Below are 9,368 nucleotides of genomic sequence, written 5' to 3'. Positions count from 1 at the left end.
CAGAGCGTTATCTCCCTGGGCCCATAATATCTCTGTTGTTAGTTCCTCTCTCTAAAGATATCTACATACCCAGCGTTTATATCCTCCCACAAATGAAGAACTGATTTCTGTTCTCAACTGACATCCTGACATCTCAGTAAAGTGTACAAGAACCTTCAACAAAATGAAGATGTGTTGACATCATCCAAAATGGCACCCTATCGGGCCCTGGTCTAAAGTAGTGCACTATATAGGGAATAGGGCTCTGGTCTAAAGTAGTACCACTATATAGGGAATAGGGCCCTGGTCTAAAGTAGTGCCACTATATAGGGAATAGGGCCCTGGTCTATAGTAGTACCACTATATAGGGAATAGGGCCCTGGTCTATAGTAGTACCACTATATAGGGAATAGGGCCCTGGTCTATAGTAGTACCACTATATAGGGAATAGGGCTCTGGTCTATAGTAGTACCACTATATAGGGAATAGGGCTCTGGACCGCTGGGTCGGTGGGTGGGAAACCTCCTGGACCGCTGGGTGGTGGGGTGGGGGGGGTAGGTGGGGGGGAATGTGTTTTTTTATTATCCCTGAGACGGTGCGTTGGCGTGGTAACGTGTGTGTTGTTCTCATCTGGTTTGACGTGGTGTTTCTGTGTGTTGCAGTGAGGAGGACTCTGAAGAGCGGACTTAGTGTCGACGTGGTTCAGGCTCTGGGACTCGGCAACAAGACTGGTGACAAGCTCTGAACACACAGACCTACACAGACCTACACAGACGGGTGACAAGCTCTGAACACACAGACCTACACAGACTGGTGACAAGCTCTGAACACACACACACAGACCTACACAGACTGGGTGACAAGCTCTGAACACACACACACAGACCTACACAGACTGGTGACAAGCTCTGAACACCCAGAGACACACAGACCTACACAGATGGGTGACAAGCTCTGAACACACAGAGACACACAGACCTACACAGACAGACTGAGACGGAGTACTACCACACACACCAGCAATGAAGAGGGAAGGATGAAGTCATGCCAGTACCAAGGGCCTGGATCTTAGAAAGTCCTGATTTGACATAAAGAAGAGACAGTACATATAGGAAGGACATGCTGGTGTTGACTACAGTACCCCCCCCTAAGGCTGGTGTTGACTACAGTACCCCCCCTAAGGCTGGTGTTGACTACAGTACCCCCCCTAAGGCTGGTGTTGACTACAGTACCCCCCCCTAAGGCTGGTGTTGACTACAGTACCCCCCCCCCTAAGGCTGGTGTTGACTACAGTACCCCCCCCTAAGGCTGGTGTTGACTACAGTACCCCCCCCCTAAGGCTGGTGTTGAAAGCAGTACCCCCCCCCTAAGGCTGGGGTTGTTCCTGTCTCACTAACATAACACCCATTTCTCTTCACGTCGTGCTGGAAGATATGAAAAACTCTACTGTTCATTGTTTAGTTTTTTCTCCTCTAAATGGACGAGTCACTCGGTAGAAACGCGGCGGAAGGCCCGGAGAAGCGTTTCAGGAAACGCGGCTGAAGGCCCGGAGAAGCGTTTCAGGAAACGCGGCTGAAGGCCCGGAGAAGCGTTTCAGGAAACGCGGCTGAAGGCCCGGAGAAGCGTTTCAGGAAACGCGGCTGAAGGCCCGGAGAAGCGTTTCAGGAATTGATGTAAATATACAGATGTTTTGCTGTGGTAGACATCATGATGTATCATATTTAAGAGATTTATACAGTATGATGTACATTTAACTGAACATTAAGGACAAATGAGACTATTTTTAAAGACTATTGTGTGTCTGGAATCAGGGTGGTGGAGGGGGGGGTAACAACCTCCTGGACCGGTGGGTGGAGGGAGGAAACAGGATGTTTTAGTCAAGAAGTGGTTGAATATAAAGTCTGGTACAATTATTATTATTATTATTATAATGGATAAAAGCATCCGATGTTATTAACTTTATATGATTATAGTGTGAGAGAGTCTAATGTTCTATATGCTGTTAGAGGTCATGTTGAGCCTGGTCTCAGACAACACACACACACACACACACACAGAGAGATGTCTCAGACAACACACACACACACACACACACAGAGGGACGTCTCAGACGACACACGAGGTGATCTGATCCAGACAGAGGACATATAAACCAGGTCACATGCCCACATTATTTATCACACACACAAACCTTGTTTCACTGTTAATACTTGGACCCCACGGGGTGTGTGTGTGTGTGTGTGAGTCTAGGTACTGTACGGTGTGTAGTATTCTGTATCATATTTCAGTTCAGGAGGGTTGATTGTTCCAACACAAACCTTTAGGATTCAAGCTCTGGTCATATAGAACAGCCTCTGGTCATATAGAACAGCCTCTGGTCATATAGAACAGCATAGAACAACCTCTGGTCATATAGAACAACCTCTGGTCATATAGAACACCCTCTGGTCATATAGAACACCCTCTGGTCATATAGAACACCCTCTGGTCATATAGAACAGCATAAAGCAACGTCTGGTCATATAGAACAGCCTCTGGTCATATAGAACACCCTCTGGTCATATAGAACACCCTCTGGTCATATAGAACACCCTCTGGTCATATAGAACAGCCTCTGGTCATATAGAACACCCTCTGGTCATATAGAACAGCATAAAACGCCCTCTGGTCATATAGAACACCCTCTGGTCATATAGAACAGCATTAAACAACCTCTGGTCATATAGAACAGCCTCTGGTCATATAGAACACCCTCTGGTCATATAGAACAGCATAAAGCAACGTCTGGTCATATAGAACAGCCTCTGGTCATATAGAACAGCCTCTGGTCATATAGAACACCCTCTGGTCATATAGAACACCCTCTGGTCATATAGAACAACCTCTGGTCATATAGAACAGCATAAAGCAACGTCTGGTCATATAGAACAGCATATAACACCCTCTGGTCATATAGAACAGCATAAAACGCCCTCTGGTCATATAGAACACCCTCTGGTCATATAGAACAGCATTAAACAACCTCTGGTCATATAGAACAGCCTCTGGTCATATAGAACACCCTCTGGTCATATAGAACACCCTCTGGTCATATAGAACACCCTCTGGTCATATAGAACACCCTCTGGTCATATAGAACAACCTCTGGTCATATAGAACACCCTCTGGTCATATAGAACAGCCTCTGGTCATATAGAACAGCATTAACCACCATCTGGTCATATAGAACACCCTCTGGTCATATAGAACAGCATAGAACACCCTCTGGTCATATAGAACAGCATAGAACACCCTCTGGTCATATAGAACAGCCTCTGGTCATATGGAACAGGATAAAACAACACTTACACCCTTAATGTTAAGTGTAATTCGACTCCGTGTAAGGACGCCACTCTGTCTCCAACGTGCACAGTAGCGATGAACTAACGGTGACCTCTGTTTCCAAGGTTCACGGTATTGTGTGTACACAGAGAGAGATATTCGGGGTCCACGGGGGGGAGAATCCATACAGTGTCTTTCTGAAATACAATCATTTTAAGGGCGGCGTTTTTGAAGGAAGTTCTGACTATGTTATGTAGAGAATAAAGAGATTTGCCTGTTTGCACTAGGAGGTGGGGTATGATACAATAGCAAGGATAACGTTGTCATGACTACACTGTTTTCTGATCACGTGTTCACTTCCCTTAGTTGTGTCGAGTACAGGTGTGTTTACCTGTGTGTTTACCTGTGTGTATACCTGTGTGTATACCTGTGTGTGTACCTGTGTGTTTACCTGTGTGTATACCTGTGTGTATTGAGTTGTGTTTACCTGTGTGTTTACCTGTGTGTATTGAGTTGTGTATACCTGTGTGTTTACCTGTGTGTATACCTGTGTGTTTACCTGTGTGTATACCTGTGTGTATACCTGTGTGTATACCTGTGTGTTTACCTGTGTGTATACCTGTGTGTTTACCTGTGTGTATTGAGTTGTGTTTACCTGTGTGTATTGAGTTGTGTTTACCTGTGTGTTTACCTGTGTGTATTGAGTTGTGTATATGAAGTGTGTTTCAGTTGTTCTAGGTGGAATGCGTGTACTGCATGTTGTTTACACATTCACTATTTCCTGTAGAGAGATGTACTCCACGCTTTGTCCCAAATCACACCCTATTCCCTATATACAGTAGTTCCACGCCTGTGTCCCAAATCGCACCCTATTCCCTATATACAGTAGTTCCACGCCTGTGTCCCAAATCGCACCCTATTCCCTATATACAGTAGTACACTACTTTTGAAAGTACTGCAATGTGTAGGGAGAAGGGTGCCATTTTTAAAACGTACCCTCACTTCAGTCACTATTCTGAGGCACATATGTTTAAAGATAGACCCTCGTCCTCCTCTGTGAATGTGTTCTGGTCATTTACTTTCTATTGTTACCATCTATCTGAGGACACGATGGTCGTATCATGAGACTGTGTGTGTGTCTGTTTGGACACAGGAGCGACGGCGAACTGTAACTAAATGCTCAATGGTTGTAATAATGCTTAATTGAAGTCTTATTTTAAGTGTTTTATCGTCATATGTTTCCCAAATGTATAAAAACATGAATAAAAACATCTTCAAGCCTACAGTCGACTGTACCGATGTTATTCTTTCACTCAGATTGTGTTGGGTTACATTACCTTATGGCTCTAGTAGTAAACTGTCTCAATCTTTCACAGAATGCTACAGTCAGGAGTAGTCGTCTTTCACAGAATGCTACAGTCAGGACTAGCAGTCTTTCACAGAATGCTACAGTCAGGACTAGTCATCTTTCACAGAATGCTACAGTCAGGACTAGTTGTCTTTCACAGAATGCTACAGTCAGGAGTAGTGGTCTTTCACAGAATGCTACAGTCAGGAGTAGCCGTCTTTCACAGAATGCTAGTCAGGACTAGTAGTCTTTCACAGAATGCTACATTCAGGAGTAGTCGTCTTTCACAGAATGGCACAGTCAGGACTAGTCGTCTTTCACAGAATGCCACAGTCAGGAGTAGTGGTCTTTAAAAACAATACATTGACAGCTCTCAGATCCGCACTCTGCTGTGGCCCGTGCGCATGTGATGGCTCTTTAACGGGGGGGGGGGTCATAACGGTTCTCAGAGTTTGGGTCACGTGCCAAGATAGGCTATGCCAGCCGGTAAGAGCCTCGACTGGGTTACCATAGCGTACCGCTTAGAGAGAGAGAGAGAGGTGTTGTTGATATTGTAAACCGCAAACCGGTGACAGGTATCGTCCCTTACGTCGTGTCCTTCCCATCTTACCTCCGGTCCTCCCCTTGATGGTGTGTATATAAAAGAGAATAGAAGATGACGCGAGGCTGAGTGAGTTTAACGGGAAGATGCTCGTCTTCAATGTGCCTGTGCTCCTTCTGCTGTCGGTAGTCGGTAAAGATGCGGCTGACCTCCCCGCGACAGACGCGTCGCTTTTTCCGGACCTGGGGCTGCGTAGCGGTGGATTAACCGGTCCGTCGCTACCCGCTTCTCCGACCACCTCTCTAGACCGCTTCCAGGTCCAACCCCAGGAGGAGTATGCCTCGCCGGGTATTGCCTTGGCCCGGTCCGCAGAGGAACCGTCCGCGATCACGGAGGACGGCGGCGGAGAGTCGCACCGCCACGGCGGAGGGTTCCAGATGGTGCAGTGGGAATGGAGTTATGTACAGACGCCTTACGTTATCGCTATATGGATCCTGGTGGCCAGTGTCGCGAAAATCCGTAAGTGGACATCTGACCCTATTTCTCTGAATGTACTGGCGTATAACCGAGTTACCAAGCAACCATTTGATCTTTGTGATATCCCGTAGTCTATAAAAGGTATTTTAGCAAACCTATAAATAGGACTATTACACATACAGAGCTGCGGTATATGTGTAAATATATCTTATATATATTATATTATATCATATATCTTAAACCATTTTAAACGTGTAGTTTTGATGTAACAGGAATGTCCAGCGACACTAAAGAGAAGTCCTAAAGATAAGTCCTCAGCTAGGTATTTACAGGCTAGTTTTCCTGCACTTCTGAACAGCCCCCTGCTACAGAGAGCTCTTTCAGTATGATACTAGTGGAGCTGATGATGATGATGATGACAGTATGCCTGTCATTGACTTGGGGGAAGAAACTATTCTGCTTTAGACCTCTGAGACATGATGTTTGAAACTCTTTCATTTCAAACATCACTTCATTTTAATTTCTCTCCTTCTCTTTCTCTATTCAACGCTTCATCCTCCCTTCATGCCCTACTGGCCTCCCAGTCCCAGATACCCACCCCTACTGGCCACCCAGCCCTACTGGCCTCCCAGCCCTACTGGCCTCCCAGCCCCAGATACCCAGCCCTACTGGCCTCCCAGCCCTACTGGCCTCCCTGCCCTACTGGCCTCCCAGCCCTACTGGCCTCCCAGTCCCATAAACCCAGCCCTACTGGCCTCCCAGCCCTACTGGCCTCCCAGTCCCATAAACCCTGCCCTACTGGCCTCCCAGCCCTACTGGCCTCCCAGCCCTACTGGCCTCCCAGTCCCATAAACCCTGCCCTACTGGCCTCCCAGCCCTACTGGCCTCCCAGCCCTACTGGCCTCCCAGCCCTACTGGCCTCCCAGTCCCATAAACCCAGCCCTACTGGCCTCCCAGCCCCAGAATCCCAGCCCATCTGGCCTCCCAGCCCTACTGGCCTCCCAGCCCTACTGGCCTCCCAGCCCCAGATACCCAGCCCTACTGGCCTCCCAGCCCTACTGGCCTCCCAGCCCCAGATACCCAGCCCTACTGGCCTCCCAGCCCTACTGGCCTCCCAGCCCCAGAATCCCAGCCCTACTGGCCTCCCAGCCCCAGAATCCCAGCCCATCTGGCCTCCCAGCCCTACTGGCCTCCCAGCCCTACTGGCCTCCCAGCCCCAGATACCCACCCCTACTGGCCACCCAGCCCTACTGGCCTCCCAGCCCTACTGGCCTCCCAGCCCTACTGGCCTCCCAGTCCCAGATACCCAGCCCTACTGGCCTCCCAGCCCCAGATACCCACCCCTACTGGCCTCCCAGTCCCATAAACCCTGCCCTACTGGCCTCCCAGCCCTACTGGCCACCCAGCCCTACTGGCCTCCCAGCCCCAGATACTCAGCCCTACTGGCCTCCCAGTCCCATAAACCCAGCCCTACTGGCCTCCCAGCCCCAGAATCCCAGCCCATCTGGCCTCCCAGCCCTACTGGCCTCCCAGCCCTACTGGCCTCCCAGCCCCAGATACCCAGCCCTACTGGCCTCCCAGCCCTACTGGCCTCCCAGCCCCAGAATCCCAGCCCTACTGGCCTCCCAGCCCCAGAATCCCAGCCCATCTGGCCTCCCAGCCCTACTGGCCTCCCAGCCCCAGAATCCCAGCCCATCTGGCCTCCCAGCCCTACTGGCCTCCCAGTCCTACTGGCCTCCCAGCCCCAGAATCCCAGCCCATCTGGCCTCCCAGCCCTACTGGCCTCCCAGCCCTACTGGCCTCCCAGCCCCAGATACCCAGCCCTACTGGCCTCCCAGCCCCAGAATCCCAGCCCATCTGGCCTCCCAGCCCATCTGGCCTCCCAGCCCTACTGGCCTCCCAGTCCCATAAACCCAGCCCTACTGGCCTCCCAGTCCCAGATACCCAGCCCTACTGGCCTCCCAGTCCCAGATACCCAGCCCTACTGGCCTCCCAGCCCTACTGGCCTCCCAGCCCCAGTGGCCCCCCAGCCCCAGTGGCCCCCCAGCCCCAGTGGCCACCCAGCCCCAGATACCCAGCCCTACTGGCCTCCCAGCCCCAGATACCCAGCCCTACTGGCCTCCCAGCCCTACTGGCCTCCCAGCCCCAGTGGCCTCCCAGCCCCAGTGGCCTCCCAGCCCCAGTGGCCCCCCAGCCCCAGTGGCCCCTTTCCTAGAGGGTCCTGGCATGTTCAGAACCCCCCCCCACCACACACACACACACATTCTCAGGACTCACTGAGGTCCAGTAACATGTTGAGTTGACCCTTACTGTGGCCCTGACTCTCTGTCTAGCTATTGGACTCTCTGTGGACTCTCTGTCTAGCTATTGGACTCTCTGTCTAGCTAATGGACTCTCTGTCTAGCTATTGGACTCTCTGTGGACTCACTGTCTAGCTATTGGACTCTCTGTGGACTCTCTGTCTAGCTATTGGACTCTCTGTGGACTCACTGTCTAGCTATTGGACTCTCTGTGGACTCACTGTCTAGCTATTGGACTCTCTGTGGACTCTCTGTCTAGCTATTGGACTCTCTGTGGACTCACTGTCTAGCTATTGGACTCTCTGTGGACTCACTGTCTAGCTATTGGACTCTCTGTGGACTCACTGTCTAGCTATTGGACTCTCTGTGGACTCTCTGTCTAGCTATTGGACTCTCTGTGGACTCACTGGTTATGACCAGGGTTGGGTAGGTTACCTTCTATAATGTAACCCGTTACTAGTTACTAGTTAACTGTTCAAAATCAGTTGGATTACCCCAAAACTCAGTAATGTAATCTGATTACATTCAGTTACTTTTAGATTACTTTTCCCTTTAAGAGGCATTAGATGAAGACAGAAAATATATGTTACCAATCGAACGACATCTATTGCAGGATAAATCACTGTTTACATAGCTGGCCATATATGGATGTTAAATTTAAACTTTATTTTTTGGTTATGTAGGCTTCTTCTAACCTATCGCTTTCTACTACATATAATAATAATAATAATAATAATAATAATACGATTTAATTATATCTTTACATTTAAAAACCAAAGTCTATCCGAATTCCTGTCATTACAATAAATGTTATACAAATCAAATTTATTTTTATATAGCCCTTCGTACATCAGCTGATATTCTCAAAGTGCTGTACAGAAACCCAGCCTAAAACCCCAAACAGCAAGCAATGCAGGTGTAGAAGCACGGTGGCTAGGAAAAACTCCCCTAGAAAGGCCAGAACCTAGGAAGAAACCTAGAGAGGAACCAGGCTATGAGGGGTGGCTAGGAAAATCTCCCTAGAAAGGCCAGAACCTAGGAAGAAACCTAGAGAGGAACCAGGCTATGAGGGGTGGCTAGGAAAAACTCCCTAGAAAGGCCAGAACCTAGGAAGAAACCTAGAGAGGAACCAGGCTATGAGGGGTGGCTAGGAAAATCTCCCTAGAAAGGCCAGAACCTAGGAAGAAACCTAGAGAGGAACCAGGCTATGAGGGGTGGCTAGGAAAATCTCCCTAGAAAGGCCAAAACCTAGGAAGAAACCTAGAGAGGAACCAGGCTATGAGGGGTGGCTAGGAAAAACTCCCTAGAAAGGCCAGAACCTAGGAAGAAACCTAGAGAGGAACCAGGCTATGAGGGGTGGTCAGTCCTCTTCTGGCTGTGCCGGGTGGATATTATAACAGAA

At 49.3% G+C, this 9,368-nt stretch overlaps 2 protein-coding genes and 1 long non-coding RNA gene across 11 annotated transcripts in view; 2 read left to right on the top strand and 1 right to left on the bottom strand.

Moving 5' to 3' along the window:
• The window catches only part of LOC106588129 (FH1/FH2 domain-containing protein 1-like), a 141,488-nt gene extending 138,977 nt beyond the window's left edge, over positions 1 to 2,511 (top strand). For all 7 annotated transcript variants that reach the window (XM_045708614.1, XM_045708616.1, XM_045708618.1 and 4 more), the window contains one exon: positions 642 to 2,511. In XM_045708614.1, the coding sequence (XP_045564570.1) occupies positions 642 to 724 (83 nt within the window). In that variant the 3' untranslated portion in view covers positions 725 to 2,511. The remainder of the gene's footprint in view (positions 1 to 641) is intronic.
• A 26-nt stretch (positions 2,512 to 2,537) lies between these two features.
• LOC123730772 (uncharacterized) lies at positions 2,538 to 3,161 on the bottom strand. 3 transcript variants are annotated; one of them, XR_006762204.1, is made up of 4 exons: positions 3,002 to 3,161; positions 2,862 to 2,971; positions 2,692 to 2,781; positions 2,538 to 2,611 (listed from the first exon to the last, which is right to left on the bottom strand). It is a non-coding gene; the product is annotated as an uncharacterized lncRNA (long non-coding RNA). The 3 variants fall into 3 exon arrangements; XR_006762202.1 differs by having other exon boundaries at positions 2,542 to 2,661; XR_006762203.1 differs by having other exon boundaries at positions 2,559 to 2,641.
• Positions 3,162 to 5,121: 1,960 nt separating this feature from the next.
• Positions 5,122 to 9,368, top strand: part of slc9a5 (solute carrier family 9 member A5) — a 105,143-nt gene continuing 100,896 nt past the window's right edge. Inside the window, exon 1 of the mRNA XM_045708756.1 lies at positions 5,122 to 5,708. Within this exon, the coding sequence (XP_045564712.1) occupies positions 5,336 to 5,708 (373 nt within the window). The 5' untranslated portion in view covers positions 5,122 to 5,335. The remainder of the gene's footprint in view (positions 5,709 to 9,368) is intronic.

This window comes from Salmo salar, chromosome ssa26 (assembly GCF_905237065.1).
Source record: "Salmo salar chromosome ssa26, Ssal_v3.1, whole genome shotgun sequence".
Lineage (NCBI taxonomy): Eukaryota > Metazoa > Chordata > Actinopteri > Salmoniformes > Salmonidae > Salmo > Salmo salar.
The sequence above is the reverse complement of the archived record's forward strand: the minus strand, read 5'-3'. Positions and strand labels throughout refer to the sequence as shown.